Source organism: Arvicola amphibius, chromosome 2 (assembly GCF_903992535.2).
Source record: "Arvicola amphibius chromosome 2, mArvAmp1.2, whole genome shotgun sequence".
Lineage (NCBI taxonomy): Eukaryota > Metazoa > Chordata > Mammalia > Rodentia > Cricetidae > Arvicola > Arvicola amphibius.
The window spans coordinates 106,022,423-106,043,288 of NC_052048.2; the positions used below are offsets into that span (position 1 = coordinate 106,022,423).

General features: G+C 43.9%; 1 protein-coding gene across 1 annotated transcript; it reads left to right on the top strand.

Annotated features, from left to right (window-relative positions):
• Positions 1-990: 990 nt before the first annotated feature.
• LOC119808020 (olfactory receptor 10H1-like) lies at positions 991-1,947 on the top strand. The gene has a single exon (XM_038320311.1). It carries the CDS (start codon positions 991-993, stop codon positions 1,945-1,947), a length of 957 nt encoding a protein of 318 aa, XP_038176239.1.
• Positions 1,948-20,866: the final 18,919 nt, after the last annotated feature.

Below are 20,866 nucleotides of genomic sequence, written 5' to 3' on the forward strand. Positions count from 1 at the left end.
TTTTGGAAAATTTTAAGAAAAACTTACTATTTCTTTTTTCTTTCTTTCTTTCTTTCTTTCTTTCTTTCTTTCTTTCTTTCTTTCTTCTTTCTTTCTTTCTTCCTTCCTTCTTTCCTTCCTTCCCTCCTTCCTTCCTTCCTTCTTTTCTTCTTTTCTTTTTTAAATTTTTCTAGGAGGGATTTCTTTATGTAGCATTGGACTATCCTGGAACACTCCACGTAGATCAAGCTTGCCTCAACTCACAGAGATGCCCCTGTCTCTGCCACCCGAGTGCTGAGATGAAAGTCATGCTGCACCACTGATGGACATAAAACTTACTATTTCTTACAATAACTTTTGAGATATGAAGAGAGACACAGAGAAAAACAACGGGAACAAATTTACTGAACTTCACAGTAGGCAGAGTAGAGATTGAAACTGGTTCTGCTACTGTACATTGTTACATATTTGAGCTCACTACTTCAGAGCTTACAAATCAAGAGGAATCAGTAGACTGATGTACATTAAGTTGGACTTGAACCTTGCCAAGGCTTATAGTAATGAGTTAATATACACTGGGGTCCCTGAAACTGGGGAAATAGCCTGGATTTCTCACAGGAAAGTGTAAGGGGAGGACAGCAATGGTTGGAAGCTCCAGTAAAGGAACAATTTCACGGGGGATGCAAAGCAAAGGAACACCTGGGATGGAAATCTAAGAGGTCAATACAAGTGTGGGATTGATCGTGGATCAGCCTTTTTAGCAGCTTCACTTTGACAATTTGCCCAATATTGGTACATCCCAACATTCTCAGCGAGTATGAAAAGACACTCAAAATGGAGGAGAAAATAATATCACCTCTATTAATATGATGACTAAATTAAGTTATAGGCTATAACAGTAGGAGCAAGATTAATACATCTGTAATCTTCCCGCAGGATCAACCTCTTTGGTGTGGAAATGGATAACTTTTCTCCATCTAGTAGATGACCTCTGTCTACATCACCTCAGGCATGGCCTCCATGCAGGGAGTCAATCATTCAGGAGTGTCAGAGTTCATCCTCATTGGCTTCTCTACCTTCCCTCACCTTCAGCTGATGTTCTTCCTGCTGTTCCTCCTCATGTACCTCTTCACGCTGCTGGGCAACCTGCTCATCATGGCTACCATCTGGACTGAACACAGCCTCCACACACCCATGTACCTCTTCCTGTGTGCGCTCTCCATCTCTGAGGTTCTCTTCACATTTGCCATCGTCCCACGCATGCTGGCCGACCTGCTCTCCAAGCTTCACTCCATCGCCTTCCTGGCCTGTGCCAGCCAGATGTTCTTCTCCTTCACATTTGGCTTCACCCACTCTTTCCTCCTCACAGTCATGGGCTATGACCGCTATGTGGCCATCTGTCACCCACTGCGCTACAATGTGCTCATGAGTCCCCGTGACTGTGCTTGCTTGGTTGCCTTGTCCTGGGTTGGTGGTTCATTTGTGGGAACAGTGGTGACTACAGCCATTTTCAATCTCACTTTCTGTGGACCCAATGAGATCCACCATTTTGGTTGTCATGTTCATCCTCTATTGAAGTTGGCATGTGGAAAGGATGTACTTGTGGTAGCCAGAGGTGTAGGGATGGTGTGCATTACAACCCTCCTGGGATGCTTGCTCCTCATCCTCCTCTCCTATGCCTTTATTGTGGTAGCCATATTGAAGATACCATCAGCTGAGGGTCGGCAGAAGGCCTTCTCCACCTGTGCATCCCACCTCACTGTGGTGATTGTGCACTATGGCTTTGCCTCTGTCATCTACCTCAAGCCCAAGGGTCCCAAGTCACTGGAAGGAGACACACTGATGGGTATCACCTACACGGTCCTCACCCCCTTCCTCAGCCCCATCATCTTCAGTCTCAGGAACAAGGAGCTGAAGAATGCCATGAAGAAGGCTTTCCTAAGCAAACTCTACCCAGAGAAAATTTAATGACATAAAAGAAAAATCGTATGGATTGGTACACCAAATTTTACTGTTTGTGAAAATTCTCTATAACCATGTGTTTATTTATGATACTTTCATGTCAATGAAAGCTTTGTAGTCATATGTAAGTGTACATGAAAGTGTTAACATCTGGGATTTATTTGTGGATGGAAATAAGTATGAGACAATAGACAGAAAATGGTATTTGACCTTTCCAACCTGGTACAGTACACATTATTACGACTCTACTTGTGTTAAATATTTTTCAGGTGGATTAATACATGCCTCACAATATCGAACAAACCAGAACTAGCTGATGTATTTATTGTGAGAATATTTACTGCCCTCTGTCTCCCAAACTCCTGTCTTTTACAATCCTCAACAACGCATATCCATAAAGCAAAAATAATTGGAAGACTTCATGACATACTTTTGTCTGGTTGTCTGAAAGAGGCACAATATTTAAGTTTACCAAAGCTGAGATGAGAGTGCTTGCACAGGCCTTGATTCCCATTATTCTGGAGGGAGAGGTGGGAGATGCTCTGAATTCAAGGCCAGCCTAGTCTACAGAGAGAGTTCCAGGATAGCATGACAGCTAGGTCTACACAGAGAAACACTATTTCAGAGAAAAAGTATAGTAAAGACTGCCCTTTTGTTGAGTAGTGGAAAAGAAAACACCCTAAGTTTTAGAATTACCAGGATGTAAGCTAAAATGCACAATAAGCAAGGAATGGGCCAAGCGCTTGCTTAATATAAATATGGGACCTAAGTTTGGATGCTAATGTCCATGTTAACAAAAAAGCCAGGAGTGGCAGAGTGCAGCTATAACCTCAGTGATGGTGAGGGAGCACAAGAAAGGACAGGATGCTCCTTGTGCTGGCTAGGTAGTCTAGCTCAATTAGTGAAGACTAGGTTTAGCAATAGATCCTTCCAATATAAGTTTAGATGGAGTAGGGATTGACAGAGGCATCTAACATTGCCTTTTGACCTCTACATTTGTAAGGGTACCTGCATACACACACACACACACACACACACACACACACATACACACCTCTTCCCATTGGTTTTGTTCTTCTAAAGTACCCTGACTAGTACAGTTGTACATACCTGTAACCTTAACAATGGGGAGGTAGGGGCAGGTGGATCAGAAGTTCAAGACAACCCTTGGCTACAGTTTGAAGCCAATCTGAGATCCATGAAATCCTACCAAAAATAAAAAGAAGAAAACAAAGAAATAGAAGAAAGAGAATGAAATCATTATATCAAGAAGCCTGCAATCCCAACATTCACAAAACTGAGACTAGTAAATAGTCATGAATTTAAGGACAGACTGGGCTACATGGTGAATTTTGGGCCAGCCTTGGGTACATCATCATTCATCTCTCAAATGTTCAAAAAAAGGGAGGCCAGGAGAGCTTGGGATGTAGCTCAGTTGGTAGAGCACTTGCCCCGCATGCAAAAACTGAATTTGGTCCTAACATATACTGGGCACTGTGATGCACAGCTGATTTTCTAGCACTTGGGCAGTGGATTCAAGAGGTTCAGAAGATGAAGGCTCTGTAGTTCATAGATAACAGGAGTCCAGCTCGGGTGAGGTGAGGCAGTATAGACACCCCACCCCATACCATTGTAGAGAAAATGGGTCAGGGAAACAACATTCTGACCCTGACTTGACCTCAAGACCAGGACCAAGAAAAGAACACCAGAACATCCTGATCCTAACTTGACCCCAATACTAGGTCCAAAGCACAACACCTTGACCCTAACATGACATGAAACCCAAGGCAGATGCCAAAGAAAAAAATATCCTACCCTTGATTTGACCCTGAACTCCAAGACTTGGAATCCCCTCACCACTTGACTCAACATTAATGACCAAGCAATGTTTCCTGTCCTTACATACTTTCCCAACCAAGCTTTTACATGCTCTAAAAATCTCTATAAAAGCCTTCCCTTCCATTGAATCCTCTGCTGACTCTCTTCCTGATCAGAAGCAGTGGCCATTCTGTATTTCTCCCTAATAAATCTCTTGTGTAATGTTGGTTGCATGGTGTGACTTGGTGGTATTCTTTGGCCCTGGACTGCCAAGATGTCCTTGCACTGGAAAAATTATCACCACTTACAACTGTCCCCAATACTGGCCAAGTATGGGAGCAAGCAGTGTTATGAAGGGCTGTGTCTGGAATTTCATTTCAGTGGGAATCAGGTAGTTAAACAGATTTTCTGTTTTTTTAAAGGCATTATCCCTGGTTCTTTCCTTCCTCCATCCCTCTCTCTCTCTCTTTCTTTCATTTTCTTTGTCTTTCATTCTTTCTTTTGTTGTTTTTCCTTTCTTACTATCTTTCTTTGCTCTATTTAAAATAGAAAAGTTTGGTGAGTGAGCTGTTTTTTTCTACTTCCAGGCTACTGAGGCTCTGGTCCCAGAGAACTACACTTTCTGGGGACTCCATAAAAACCTTCAAAACTAATCAGAATCACTCCACTTTTGGTGCCATTGGACAGAGGTCCTTGGCTGCTCAGGAGATCTTTGTGAACTGTTGGGCTCAGGAGCTAAAGAACGGGGGCTGGCATCAGTTTGAGTGTGGACAATTCTGACAGTAGTAACAGCTGTGATGGTTCCCAAAGTTTTCTCATCCCTCCCAGCTTAGGTGTCCTGTCCTTTGGAGACTGTGGACCCAAAGCCTTCGGTCAATCAGAGCATACAGGCTGTACAAGGCATCCAATCAAGCTGAAAGTGAGAAGAGGGTGTCTCCAGTCTTGTAACTTGTGGGTGCTGTCCTAGGTGTCTGGTTCCTTGCCAACTCTGTGTCAGTTATTCTGATGACACTTTTGTTAAGCCCAGAGTGATGATCTTCAGAAGATGATGTATATTAACTGTTTTTAAATAATCATAATTTTATAATTGATAGATGTTCACAAATAGGCATAACTCTCTTATAACTGGAGAAAGAAATGTCACCTTACCATCTCAATTCTTACTGAAATAACTATCGACAGAATGTGAAGGTCATGGGAGTTCTAGACTTGTGCATTCTACATAGTAATTACCATTGCATAGGTGTTGGAGGACTCTCATTGGTTAATTAAGAAACTGCCTTGGCTTTTTGATAGGGCAGGATTTAGATAGACGGCGTAGACAGAACAGAATGCTGGGAAGAAGGAAGTGAGGCAGATGGCTCAGGCAATCGCCATGCCTCTCCTCTCTGAGACAGATGCGATGGAGCCAGGGGCCAGGTCAGACATGCTGAATCTTTCCCAGTAAGACACCACTTGTGGTGCTACACAGAGTATTAGAAATGGTTTAAGCAAGATGTGAGAACTAGATAAGAGGCTGAAACTAATGGGCCAGGCAGTGTTTAAAAGAATACAGTTTCCGTGTAATTATTTCGGGTGTAAAGCTAGCCATGTGGGAGCCGGGCAGGACGAAAAGCAGGCCTGCCCACAGCTCCTTCTACAGATAGGTTCTGAACCTGTAAGTGCATCACTATGGGATTTGCTTTTTTGTGTGTGTCAATGAATTGTTTTGAATTTGGCTCTGTGGAAATAGATTCCAGAACTCATACTCCAACCTGGAGCATTCATGCAATCTTGAGTTTCTGGTCTGAATGTTTTATCCTATCGTATAAGAATATGAGGAACTTAATCTTTGACTGAGACAGAATGGGGGCAGACCCTTTGATATATAAATACAGCACTTATGTGCTGATGAATGCCCCTGAATTTGCCTTACCTAACAGTCTGGCTAGCCTTCTCCTCAACCAAAGGCTCAGTGAACGTTACAGAAGAGGGGACAGAAAGAATGTAAACCCTCAAAGAAGACTGCTGTGAAATGCCATCTTCTGCAATATTGTGGTTGTTGTGCACATAAACTCACAGCAGCTGTGATTACTGACTGCCAGTTAGGAATTCCTGCAAGGACAGGAGATAAACTAACTGAGGCTGCATCCCTAGCTGAGGTGCCATTGGCAGTTGATGCTGCTGAGGGAAAGTAACCACCACCAGCATGAGTAATGACCTCACAAAAGCTGCATCTTTGGTGTTGCACCCTTAGTGAGCCTATGCCTGATGTGCTAGATAGCAGAAGACAGGAGACTGCCTCGCCTCTATGATGAAGGGCTCGTGACCTCTCCACCTCCAACTTCTACAATGAAAAATAACAGCTGTCTCACCACCTGCATAGACAGCTGAACACTGTATTATTTGGCTCACTGCATTTCCATGGCCATGACCACCAAAGCAATCTAGTACATGAGGGCCAATGCTGTGAGTGTGGGGGGCCATCTAGTGCTCTCTGCTTTGTCTGCCCGTGGTCATGTTAAGCTCAGAGGAAACAGTTATATCCTACAAGATCCTCTTCCTCAGTCTTTGACATTCCTTCTGTCCTATTTTCTGAGGTATTTTCTGCATCAATGATGATGATGATGGTGGTGGTGCTGTGTGTTTGACTGTGTATCCCAGAGTGCTGGGACACTCTGTCACTGTAGAGTGCATTTATTCTCAGCAAGTCATGGAAGAATGCATGTTTACAATTTCTGTTGTTCACTTTAAAAAAGGGGAGCCCTCTAGTACAAAGGCTGAATATTATGGTAACATCTGGGCATAATCACAAATGTTTAGAAGTTGATTTCCAAGGTACACTGTATCCATTTATCAAAATATAAGTAGTTTCCTTACTTGACTATTCTTCCCCAGCCATAAAGTTTTGCTTAGTTTACAGTACCCAGTTGCTATCTCCTGTAGATCTACCTTAATTTCAATTAAAGGGCCAGTTATACCCATAACAACTGTCAGGGACCATTTTCCTAAGGATAGATTTGTCAGGGAACATCGTCCTTACAGGGATAGCAGAGGTCATTGCCCTAAGGATGTTTACAGAGAACCCACCCCTCATCCCACTATCTTGAGAGCTATCCGTTAACGGAACCCACCCCTTACTCCAATGCTAATGGATCACATCTGTTAAGGGAACCCACCCCTTACTCCAATGTTAATGAATCACATGCTTCGGCTTACTCCAGGTGCTGGCTGATGACCTTCAGTTACCCTGGCAGAGTTCCTGCCTACCTACCTCCACCCCATTCAAGGGTATATAAGCTGTAACTTTCACCCCAATAAACGGAGACCTTGACAATAGAATCTTGCTTGGTCTCCTTCCTCTTTTACAGCTCATGTCTTGCAGGTTAGCGCCCCTTCAGAGGACCCTGAATAGCTGACCCTGCCAAGCGGGGGTTACAGTGGCGCCTGAACAGGGACCCTGAAGTACGGCCAACTAATCGGACGACGAGGCGCAGTCCCGGGACGAAGGAAAATAAGGTCCTGACCAGCTGTGATACTCGGACAGGTCTGCAGGACGGAGGTAGGCGCAGGTTCGTTGTCGTCTATAGGACATGGGACAATCGCTTTCAAAGGAAGAGAAATTCATATGGGAATTTCAACAGTCACTTAGGGAAAGAGGAGTAAGAGTTAAAAAGAGAGATTTAGCTGAATTCTTTTGTTTTATAGATGAAAAATGCCCTTGGTTAGTTTTAACAGGCCCAGAGATACATCCCAAAATTTGGGACAAGGTGGGCAAAGATCTTAGTAAGATGATTAGAGGAGGTGATTCTGTGCCAGAAATTGTTTTTAGTTACTGGTCCCTGATCAGGGACGTCATAAATAGTCCAGAAAAAGGAGGGGATGGTTCCCATCTCCTAACGATAGTCACTGAATTCTTAGAGGCATCCCGCCCGCCATCTTGTAAAAATGAAGAGGGTGGGTGTTCTTCCCCCTGTCCTTCGGTTGTTATTAGTATCCCTGAGGACCCCTCCCCAGGACCTATTAAATCTATAACAGCTCCCCAAAAAGAGACCGTGCCCGCTGAAGATGAGATCCAAAAGCCGCCTAAAAGCATTTATCCATCGCTGGTCGCTTTTAAAAATGAAATCAAACCCGGCCTGCAGGACTCGGATCGCTGGATTCAAAGTTCAGAGGAGCCTTTGGATTCAGGGTCCGAAAATGAGTTAGAGGTAGAAGCGGCTAGTTATGAGAAAGGAAGGTATGGTAGAGGGGATAAAGCCCCCCGCGTCTTTCTTAGTCAGCCAAAAAGGACTCCGCGGCCACCGCCTTATGTTCTGACTGCCCCCGATAGCATGCCTTTGCCCATCCCTTGATTCAGGAATTACTTAATACAAAAGCTGCCCTTAAGGCGCAAGTAGGAGGTTTTAAACAAGTGCTTGCATTACAACATGAGCTCTCAGACCTTTCTGTTCAGATTCAGGATTTACAGTTTACTATGGGAAAGGGCACGACTTTAGACAAACGGGCAAACTCTAAACTTAATCGTAAAATGGCTTAACCAGTCCTGAGCCGGTCACGAGCCAGACAAGTGGAAGAGGCTGCTGAGTCTCAGCCTGATACCACAGAAACCCCCCCAGGGCTAGAGCCAAGGCAAGAGGGCAATTATGAGCAAGATCAGATGGCCTCTGATTCGGAGGAAGAGCCTGAACAAAATGAATATGAAACTTTCCGGCCCATATATAAAAAATTAAAAATTAAACATATTAAAGATCTTCACTCTGCTGTTAAAAATTATGGGATGAATGCACCTTTTACTTTTTCTATATTGGAGGGATTGGCAGGAGAAGGATTTATGCTGCCCATAGAATGGAGCAGGGTGGTCCAGTCAGTATTGAATAGAGGACAATACCTGACTTGGAAGTCTGAGTTTCTCGATAGGGCTGAAGCCCTTGCAAACGAAAATAGAAGGAACCCATTAAGTCAGACTGCCTCCTGGACAGTTGATAAAATTGCTGGTAAAGGCAAGTTTGCAGATGAAGACAAGCAAAAAGGACTGTCCACTGGGATACTTTCCCAGACGGCACAGGCTGCTTTGGCAGCTTGGAGGGCAGTTCCCTCCACTGGCGCCACTACCACCCCGCTCACTAAAATCATCCAGGGACCTCAGGAACCATATGCTCAGTTTATGGGTCGGCTCCAAGAAACAGCAGAAAGAATCTTGGGGCCAGAGGAAATGGAAGGGACCTTGGTCAAACAGCTGGCCTTTGAGAATGCCAATACTGCATGTAAAGCTGCATTAAGGGGAAAAATGAGGAACATTGATGTTTCTGGTATGATTAAGGTGTGCAATGAGGTAGACAATTTTGGTCACCAGCTATCAAAGTCAATCAGCCTGGCCATCGGCGCAGTATTTCAGGGACAAAGGGGACACTCTCGCCCCGGAGGGAAGACATGTTTCACCTGTGGTCAACTGGGACACTTTGCGAGAGAATGCCCCTCTCGATCGATAGTTGAGAATAACCAAAATTGTCCTGAGGATAGAGGGGGTGGCCCTCCAGGACCCTGCCCCCGATGTAGGCGGGGCAAACATTGGGCAAGGTATTGCAAATCCAAGACTGATAATATGGGCAACTCCCTAACCCCTGTCTCAGCTACTGCGGTTCAGGGAAACGGGAGAGGGGCCCCGATCGGGGGCCCTTACTCACCAATTCTGTACCAGCCAGCTCATGCAAGGGGAACGACCCAACGTCAAAACCCCTTTACAGGGCCACCCCAGGGAGCGCAGGATTGGACTTGTGCCCCTCCTCCACCCGGATTATAACCCCTGAGGATGGGACCACGATTGTAGAGACTGGGCTGTATGGACCTCCTCCTCCTGGCATGTTCTATCTTATTATAGGGCGAGCTTCATGCTCCCTAAAGGGGCTTTCTGTTACTCCCTCTGTGGTTGATGCTGATTATGAAGGAGAAATTAAATTGCTTGCCACTGCTACTGAAGGCCCCTTAACTCTTAGAGCTGGACATCGCATAGCACAAGCCCTGCCATTACCTATGATGGGACAATTCCCCTGCCAAGGAAACAAACGTGGTGCCTCGAGCCCCGGCTCTTCTGACATATATTGGGTACAACAGCTTTCTGATACCCGACCTATGATGACTTTATGGCTAGATAATAAACAATTCCAGGGTCTTTTAGACACAGGTGCGGATGCCACTGTACTATCATCCAGGTACTGGCCTAAAGCATGGCCTGTAGATTCCACTGCCACCCACTTACAAGGTATAGGACAAACCCAGAATACTTTAAAAAGTTCTAAGTTATTAACCTGGAAAGACAAAGAGGGTAATTCAGGCACCATTCAGCCTTTTATAGTCCCAGGCCTCCCAGTTAACCTCTGGGGAAGGGACATCTTAAAACAAATGGGAGTTATTATGCTTAGTCCTAATAAAATTGTCACTAAACAGATGCTTAAAATGGGATTCCTCCCTGGTAAAGGATTAGGAAAGAAAGAACAAGGACTTACAGACCCTATTGCTACTGGCCAACACCAAGGTAGGTTAGGCTTAGGCGTGGACCTTTTTTCCTAAGGGCCACTGATCCTCCTGCACTCCAGGCTGATAAGATATCTTGGAGGTCTAATGACCCAGTCTGGATAGACCAGTGGTCCATGCCTCAGGAAAAGGTTCAGGCTGCCCTGCTGTTGGTGCCGGAACAATTAGAGCAAGGACATCTTGAGCCCTCCACATCCCCATGGAACACCCCTATATTTGTCATTAAAAAGAAAAATGGGGACTGGAGACTGTTACAGGACTTAAGGGAAGTTAATAAGACCATGCTACCCATGGGAGCTTTACAGCCTGGCCTGCCATCACCAGTTGCTATTCCCAAAGATTTTCACAAGATTGTTATCGACATAAAAAACTGCTTTTTTTCTATACCCCTTCACCCGGCAGATTGTAAGCGATTTGCGTTTTCCATCCCAATTACTAATCATGTTGGCCCAAACCCTCGGTTTCAGTGGCGAGTCTTACCACAGGGCATGGCCAACTCGCCCACCCTATGCCAGCGTTTTGTGGCACAATCTGTGGATCCCATAAGGTTACTTTACCCCTCTGCGTACCTCATCCACTACATGGATGACTTGTTAATAGCTGCAGACAAGGCTGATATGGCACAAAAAATAGCTCAGGATTTAGTCTTGGCTTTACAATATAGGGGCTTTATTATATCCCCAGAAAAAATTCAGACTTGCTATCCCTTTTTGTTTTTGGGGTTTCAATTGGAACCAACCTTAATTCGCACCTCAAAAATCCATATAAAAAGAACGAGTTTACGTTGCCTGAATGATTTTCAAAAACTTTTAGGTGATATTAATTGGTTACACCCTTATTTGCGACTCACAACAGGAGATTTAAAACCTTTATTTAATATATTACAAGGAGATCCTGACCCTAGTTCCCCTAGGAGCCTTACATTAGAGGCAGAAGCCGCACTTATAAGGGTAGAAGAAGCTATCTCCCAGCAAGGCTCAGGATATTTTGACCCTGAAAAAATCCTTTATCTATTGACATTTGCCACTGATTATATGCCATCAGGGCTCCTGTGGCAAGAGGAGCAGCCGCTTCTTTGGATACATGCGCCTGCTACCTCATCCAAGGTTTTGCCCTCCTATCCTTTTTTAGTGAATCAGGTTCTGTTCTCAGGTATCAAGACTGCGGTTTGATACTTTGGCCGTGACCCAGATGTTATTGTTACCCCATATTCGGGAGATCAAATAGCCTGGCTACAACAAAGACATGATGAATGGGCTGTGCTACTTGCTGGGTTTCGGGGAAAGTTTGATACCCACATGCCAGGAAACAGGCTTATCCAATTTCTTAATATTACACCTTTTACATTTTTAAAGAATACACGCTTGCAGCCCATTCCAAATGCCTTACTTGTGTTTATAGATGGCTCAAAAAATGGAAAAGCTTCATATGTTATTAATGATAAGGCCTACTCTATTGATACCCCATACAGATCTGCCCAGATGGTAGAATTATATGCAGCTTTAACCATATTCCAATTGATCCACCACCAAGAATTTAATTTGTTCTCTGATAGCCAATATGTTGTGAGGGCTATTCAGGTTCTCGAAATGGTTCCTACCATTCAGCCTTCAACACCAACGTTTCAATTGTTCTCCAAAATTCAAAGATTAATTAGAGACCGTTCATATTTGTTTTTTGTGGGCCATATTCGAGCACATTCTGGTTTGCCTGGACCTTTGACACGGGGAAATGAATTGGCGGACAAGAGCACTCGTTTAGTTGCCTCGGTCTCTGTACAGGATCCTGTACAGGAGGCTCAGGCTGCTCACTTACTCCATCATCTTAATGCCTCAACCTTGCGTCTTAGATTTGGTATAACTAGAGAACAAGCCAGACAAATTGTTAAAAATTGCAAGAATTGTGTGACCTTTTTACCTGAACCTCATCTGGGAGTCAACCCTCGGGGCCTGATCCCAGGGGAACTATGGCAAATGGATGTTACTCATGTCCCCTCCTTTGGTAAACTTAAATATGTTCATGTTACTATTGATACTTATAGTGGCTTCCTGTATGCATCTGCTCAGACGGGGGAAGCAACTAAACAGGTCATTGCTCACTTATTTCTTGCATTTTCTGCTATGGGACATCCCCAAATGCTTAAGACTGACAATGGACCTGGCTATACTAGCCAAAAAATTTAAACAATTCTATGCCCAGTTAAATATAAAACATCGTACTGGTATTCCCTACAATCCACAAGGCCAGGGCATTGTTAAACGTGCCAATCAGACTCTTAAGCATACCATCTCTAAGTTAATGACACAAGAGACTCTTTACCCCATAAAAGGCAATGCCAAGACAATATTGGCTCATGCTCTCTTTGTGCTCAATTTTCTAACTTTGGACAATCAAGGGCAGTCCGCTGCGGACAGATTGTGGCACCCTTCTACCCAATCTACTTATGCACAAGCCCTATGGAAGGACCCCCTGTTGGGAGTCTGGGCTGGCCCTGACCCTGTGCTTATTTGGGGAAAAGGCCATGCATGTATTTATGATACCAAGGCTCAAAATGCCAGGTGGCTCCCTGAGCGTTTGATAAAATTGTATAATCCAACCAGGGAAAGTAAACCCTGAGAAAATTTCCTCTTGCTGGCAGAAATCTTGAAACCACCTTGGCTATGGCTCCTTCTAATTTGGACCAACCATATCAGAGTGACGACACCCCTGTATCAACTTTTCAATTTTACCTGGCAGGTCATAAATGAAGCAGGTGACACTGCTAACTCCTCCTCCACCATAGCCGCAACTCCTGATTGGGGCCCTCTAGAGGTAGATCTCTGCAAACTGGCTCTGGGAGGCCATACAGATTGGGGAGTGGCCGATAAGTTCCCCCCTTTAACTCAGGCTCCAGAAGATTCATGTCATACCACGGAGCCTGGCTGTGCCAACAAACTTAGTAGGACCTCCCTTGCCCTTACACCAATATATGTTTGCCCTGGGGCCTCCCACAGAAATCGCTCCCTGGCCTCCAAATGTGGATATAGCTCTGATTATTTCTGTGCCTCATGGGGCTGTGAAACTACTGGGGATACATATTGGAATCCCTCTTCTTCCTGGGATTATATTCAAGTAAAGAGAAAAGATCCAGCCCAAAAACTATCTGCTCAATGTGTATCTGACAGCCAATCTAGGGGCTGGTGTAACCCCTTGGTAATTTCCTTTACAGAAGCAGGAAAAAAATTTGACTGGGCCAGCTCTAGAGGGGTAGAATGGGGGCTCCGTCTCTATAAGGCCGGAAGGGATTTTGGGGTGACTTTTAAAATAAAGTTACTAAGAACGGTCCCCCAATCCTCCGTTACCGCAGTAGGCCCCAATAAGGCATTACATTCTCTGGCTAGTGGGCAACCTAGTCGTCCATCTCACAAACAACCCCCAACCAATGGTTCCTCTGTAACAGCCCCTCCTTTTCAACCCACCTTACCCCAAGGACTTCCCTCTTCTGCTGATCTTATTCTATCTATGGTCAATGCTTCTATAACTGCTTTACATGCCATTAATAATTCCCTATATGAGGAATGCTGGGTTTGCTTTTTACCAAAGCCCCCCTTTTATGAAGGTGTGGCTGCCTTTGGCTCCCCCCATCTAACTAATGATACAAAGCATTTAAGGTGGCATCCTGTCCATGGTGAAGGTATTACGATAGGCCAGGTCTCTGGCATAGGACTATGCCTTAGGGGACCAGCTTTACGCTTTCCCCAACCATTGCAGTATACCTGCAATCAGACATTTATTGTTAATATCTCTTTTTCTTATATTTCTGCACCTGAAGAATTTTATTTTGCTTGTGCCTCGGGCCTCACCACTTATATAATTACCAATAACTTTTTGATCAATAGAGATTATTGTGTGCTTGTGCGGCTGGTGCCTCGTCTGACGATACATGAGTCAGAGGATCTCCTCCACTTTTGGGAACAGGGCACTACTATGCCCCGAAACAAGAGAGAACCTATTACAGCCATCACTTTAGCTATTATTTTGGGATTAGGAGCCACAGGTGCAGGAACAGGGATAGCCTCTCTTATCACCTCCCAACAGCAATATGCCCAACTCAGTTTGGCGGTGGACAGAGACATCCAGGAATTACAAAAGGGCCTGGAGAACCTAAAGGACTCATTAGTCTCTCTGTCAGAGGTGGTTCTGCAGAATAGACGAGGCCTTGATCTTGTTTTTCTTAAAGAAGGGGGACTTTGTGTCGCCCTTAAAGAAGAATGTTGCTTTTATTCAGATAAAACAGGCCTAGTACAGGATAGCATACAAAAGGTAAAAAACAGTTTAGAAGAAAGAAAAAGAAACAGAGAAAAACAGGAATCTTGGTATCAAAACTGGTTTTCTACCTCCCCCTGGTTATCCACACTCTTGCCCAGTTTGTTGGGCCCTCTTTTGGGACTATTATTGCTTTTATCCTTTGGCCCATAGGCCTTTTCAAAACTAACCCGCTTTATTAAGACCCAGGTTGACGAAATAACAAAAGATTCCGTTGCTGTTCATTATCATCGCCTAAATACTCGTGGCTCCACGGAGGACCTCAGAACTTCGGAGACAGAACGACATGTAGCTGCTCTTCAATTTTCTACCCTTGTTACAGACCCCAAACCCGTTAGACCTTGGAATCCCTGGAAAAAAATTTTTGGCAAGCAGCACTCGTAATCTTATATTGGAGTAGGCACTTAGGAAGGAGTTTATACCATAGGTCAGACTAAAAGGTGAATACTGGGTTTGGAAGGTGCCCTTTCTTCTTGTCCAGAGATGGAGTCATTGGTGTCCAAATTACATCTTTTATACCTTTTGTTTTAGAAGCTCCTCGCAGTCTTTTCATTAATATCCACGCAGAGGCCCAATGACGGGAATATTGTGGAGCCCTCCCCTGAACAGCACATCATACAGAGGCCGTACAGGCCGGCTCAACATGGCATGATGTCAGGGGATGAGGATTGCCCTCCACATAGCCTAAGACAGGGACCCTGCAGTCAAAGACCTGCTTACTTTGGTCTTGCTAGATACCTTTTTGAGGAGCTTCAAGGATGGGCATCTGATGGCGGGACCGCCCCCAACCTAAGACAGGGCCCTGGGAACCCTATGACGGGTAATGGGGAGAAAAACCTGGTCCCCACTCGACCTAAGACAAGAGCCCTCATCACAGGCCATCATTAAGGGCCAAAAAATAATTAATACTAACCATAAGACACCCCTCTGTTCCCAGGAGAGGATAGGAGACTCCACTCGAGAGAAGGGTCCTCCTTGCCCCAGTCCCTTCTCCTATAGGTCTGACTATGTGGTTAGATTCTGACCAGTGCTCTCCACTTATTAGCTGCCTTCCTTAATAAAAGGAAGGGGGATTTGTCAGGGACCATTTTCCTAAGGATAGATTTGTCAGGGAACATCGTCCTTACAGGGATAGCAGAGGTCATTGCCCTAAGGATGTTTACAGAGAACCCACCCCTCATCCCACTATCTTGAGAGCTATCCGTTAACGGAACCCACCCCTTACTCCAATGCTAATGGATCACATCTGTTAAGGGAACCCACCCCTTACTCCAATGTTAATGAATCACATGCTTCGGCTTACTCCAGGTGCTGGCTGATGACCTTCAGTTACCCTGGCAGAGTTCCTGCCTACCTACCTCCACCCCATTCAAGGGTATATAAGCTGTAACTTTCACCCCAATAAACGGAGACCTTGACAATAGAATCTTGCTTGGTCTCCTTCCTCTTTTACAGCTCATGTCTTGCAGGTTAGCGCCCCTTCAGAGGACCCTGAATAGCTGACCCTGCCAAGCGGGGGTTACAAACAACCATGCCACTATTGCCCTGTGAGAACATCTTGTCTGGCATATTGCTTTCATAACACTCTGGATCCATAACAAATATGCACTGTTGGTGATAGTTATCTCCTAAAAGCATGTATTAATGCATTTTAGCAGTGTCTATGGGAATCCTCAGGAAAGAGACTCCCAGTTTAGTTTTAGCTCAATTCTTCCCTGTCCTGTGACTACAGCATGTGTGGTCTTCAGAAACAAGTACTTACTGTCTCTATTTCTAGTGTACAACCAACAGTAGTAACAATAGCCTGCATATGGAAGCTGAGGATAACATTAGATAACTCAGTAGCCTACAACTTACAGAGCAATCCCTCATCCATGACACTTGGGTTTTCATCTGCATCCTGTCTTTGGAGTACATCTCCCCAGTTTAACTGGCTATTTGAGTTTCATTACAGTGAGTGCCTGGAATCTTTACATTCTCAATGGCATAGTTGTTAGCAATCCTGACTTTTGGTTATGTTTGTTTGGGGAGAGATCACAGTATCCACCTCATCTGGTTCTCTTTCCAGTTTCTAAACTCACATAGAGCATTTTAGATTTCCCTTCTTATGTACATTTTATGTAACACACACAGAAGGAAGACATGGCCTCTCATGGCTTCATATTAAAAGGATCGTATGAAGCATCATCAGTTGGCTCACTTACTGTTAGTGTGAAGCAACTCAATGACCTGGAGGAGTGGTTGAGTCTAAGATGATGCAAATTTTGAACCTTAATAACGGGGTGCTTTTGTTTGGATGTGAATTTGCCCCCTAAAGGCTCATATGTTACGTGGTCCCTGAATAGTAAATCCAAACATTGGGAGGCTACTTAATCAGGAAAACTCAATAGATTAATATATTAATGGGTTAATGGTTTCAAGATGTGTTTGAGAGGTGGTATAAATTTCAAGAGATAGAATCTAATTGGAGGCAGTAAGGTGCTGGAGGCATTTTCTAGTGAGTCTATCTTATCTCAGGCCTCTGTCTACCTATGATAGTTCCTCCCCCCTCTCTCTTTGTCTCTCTCTTTGTCTCTCTCTTCCTCTCTCTCCTTCCTCTCTCTCCTTCCTTCCCTCCCTCTCTTTCTTTTTTTACCTTTTGATTTTGAGACAGGGTTCTTCTGTGTAATAGCCCTTGTTGTCATGGAACTCTCTTTGTAGATCAGCTTGGCCTCAAACTCACAGAGATCTGCCTGTCTCTGCCTCCTGAGTTTTGGGATTAAAGGCATGTGCTTCCACCACCTGGCTCAATTAAAATTCTTTTATGCAACATATTTTGGTCAAGTTTTTCCTTCCCTACAAGTCCTCCCTGATGCCCTGAATCTCCCTACCCATCCAATTTCATGTTCTTTTTTTCTATTGCCAAAAAAGTAAGTAAAAAAAAATGAAACAAGATATATAAGAACAAAACAAAAATCCACATGGAATCTGCTTTGTGTTGGCCACTATTTCTGGGCATGGCATTTGCTATGGAGTGTGGTTAATGTACTATGTTGTGCATGTATAACACTGATTGTCCCTTTGTCAACAGGTATCAATTGGCAATAGCTTTTTAGTTAGGTCCAACCCATCTTGACTGAGTCCTTGCAGGCCATATGTGTGATACCATGGTCTCTGAGCTTATATGAGCATCAGCCCTGTTGTGTCTGTAAGACACTGTTCCTTGGAGTCATCTATCACCTTTGACTCTTACAATCTTCTCCTCCTCTTTCACAAAGATCCTGAATCCTTGAGGGAAGGGATTTGATGAAAACATCCCATTCACAATTGAGTAATCCAAAGTCTCTCACTCTATGCTCATTGTTCAGCTGTAAGTCTTTGAATTAATTGCCAACTACTGCAAGCAGAAGCTTCCCTGATGATGTGTGATAGCAGAAATGTGGATCAACTTCCTGCTATTCACCATCTTGTCATCACCAAAAAGCATGACCTGTCCAGAATGACAGGACTGAAAGATTGAAAATCCTTGGTCATTACAAATTTTACTTCAAAATATTCAGAGAAAAGATGCAGAATAAAAGAAAAAGCTACAACTCTTCCATTTCCCCTTATGTGAAAAGGTCCAAAGAGGCAAATTCAAGGTAGAAACGAACCTGGAGATTTTCAATAGTTGCGGGGATAGATCGAACTGTGTATGCTTAATCATGGTGTTCTTTTTATTTCTGTTTATATATTTGTGTCCTAACATGTGCATGTATGTCCAGACAGGGACCAAAAAGAGGGCATCTGGTACCCTAAACTGGAGTTATAGGCATTTGTAAGCTGCTTGACATAGGAGCTGGGAACTGAATTCAGGTCCTTTGCAAGGTCAATGTCCACTCTTAACCACAGAGTGGTCTCATGAGCCTAACGAAAATGATTTGATCTAGGTATAAATGTTAGTTGAACAATAGAAAGATGTAAACTCCCCTTGACTTATATACTGAGATCTATTATATAAAGCATATAACATCTGAAAAATAAAATTATGTTATCCAGAGTAATGTCATTTTTAAGGTTTGCATTGGTTCACATGTCATGTATATGTAACACTGTGAATGTGGCCAGCAAGGTGAACTCCACAAGTGTGTTATTCATGCCCCCCACTAAATAAAAGGTAAATACATCCAATAATGTTTAAAAAGGTATTTTAAAGGATTCCCACAAAATTATTTCATGACTCAATTTTTCTTAGCCCACAACCTTATTTTGTGGTCTTTTAATTGCTCAAGAAAAAGAAACAAGTATGTTCTCTGAATTAAAGATGTAACTTTGAAAATCCCTCTACCTGGACTAGAGATTAAAGATGAGGAAGGAGGAAAGTGGAGAAGTGTACTGGCAGCCTCTCATCCCTGTGGACAGCTGCAGGCCTGTTCTCCTATTAACTCTAACAGCTAGCATGCCACATCTGCAGATTGTTGAGAATTAAGTCTCTTCTCAAGCCACAGAGAAGCTCAGGTAATTGACTCACCCCTGGAAAGAAGGAGGGGAAGTGGGGACACAGATTCCCTGAGGTGGCCTCATCCCCAGCAGTGCTCTAGGGGCCCTGGGCTCCCTGGAGCAGAAGCAGAGGCAGCTGGACCACAGCCAGCCAGAACAGGCAATGGGCAGGTCGCACAGGAGGATAAAAATTGGTGACCAGGTTCCTTCAAGACCCCGGCCAAGCTGGCCCTACTCATGCGAGTATAGTGTCCACATTCACAGGCATTTTCAATCAGAAATTTTATTAGAGGTATCCGGTGCAGAGCCGTGACTCTCAGGTTAGTGGCCTTTCCTTTTCATCCACTTTACCGCAAAAACCTGGAAAGTCAGAGGCAGCCAGGGATTGAAAGAAGTCACTTGCTTATGCATCTCTTCAAGAAATTCAAGTATATGAGGCAGGGGTCATGAAGACCGTGTAACAACTGCACAATAGATTGTATCTTCTTGGGATCTCCTACTTCATGAGGTAGGTCGTTTAGACAGGTGGGAAAGCTGACTTGCAGAGATCTAAGAGCAGACTCTCTTACCCAGGTTATCTTTCTGTGTTATCATGTGTTGGTCTGTGCAGCCAGAGTCCAGCAGCAGGCTGGGGACAGGCATATGGAAGACAGAATACCCTGAGGACTGAGAGCCCAATTCCAAGGCATGTAAGGAATAAGGATTTCATGAGGAAAGGGGAAGTAATAGATACAAAGAAGGGCAAGGGAGCTGAGAGATGTCAGTGAAGAAGAAACAGGAGGGGCAAAATGGGATCTTAGAGAGAAGCTGGATAAGCCATTGCTTCTCAAACACGGTCCATTTTTCGGGACATATTTGACAATTTGTGAAAATCAATGTGTCAGAATTAAGGACACAGGTCTCTCCATAAAGAGACATGGTCTAGGCATAACATCTCCTCATCATCTCTATGAGTTGAACCTTGTTATATTCCTCATCATCGAATCACGTAGATTTTGCCTGTTTGTATCTTGTGTGATTGGTGGCCAGAAGCTTGTACTTTGAGGAGAGTGAATGCAGAATTACTGATCACAGGCAGCAAATTCATTAGGATGGGTAACTGTAGTCAGTAAAAATCTATCACATGTGGCAATGAGCAAATTGTGTCTGCACACAAAACTTTCTAAGCATAAGAGGTGAATTTATTTGGCCAAGAGTTTGATTTAATGATGATACATCTATTAATATATAGGTATTCATCAATAATGCATTGTCTTGCATAAATGAATATAATCATGATTAGCCAATCAAATACATTATCAATTCAAAAATAAATGATACTTTCCTAAATTACCCCAATGGTGAATTTGAGAAACACTAAAGAAATTTATGGGTAGGATTTATCCATGCCAGGCTTAGTCTGCAGGTATCTAGATATCAAAGAGGCACCTACCATTGGTACTTGTGAGACTTAGTGTGTCCTGTCCTACCCTCAAGCCTGCCACTCGGCCTTTCGCTGTGTGTGTGTGTGTGTGTGTGTGTGTGTGTGTGTGTGTATGCGTGTGTTTGTATGTGTGTTTCTGATCTCCATGTTTATATTAAGTGTCATTCTTAGTGTTGTACAGTCCCTAGGTTTGGACAATTGTACAAAGCCATGTGTTCCTCCTGAAAGTCTGCAGCATTCTTACTACCTTTAGAAATCCTCTTCACTGTGTCTTCTCCTCCTTTCTTTGTCCTCACCATTCCCTGGAAGCCACAGGTCTTTTATTCTCCTCCTGATTTTTCATTTTTCTGAACAAATAACCACTCAAGTTCCTGTCATGCCAATGGGTGGCATATGCAATCTCAGTCT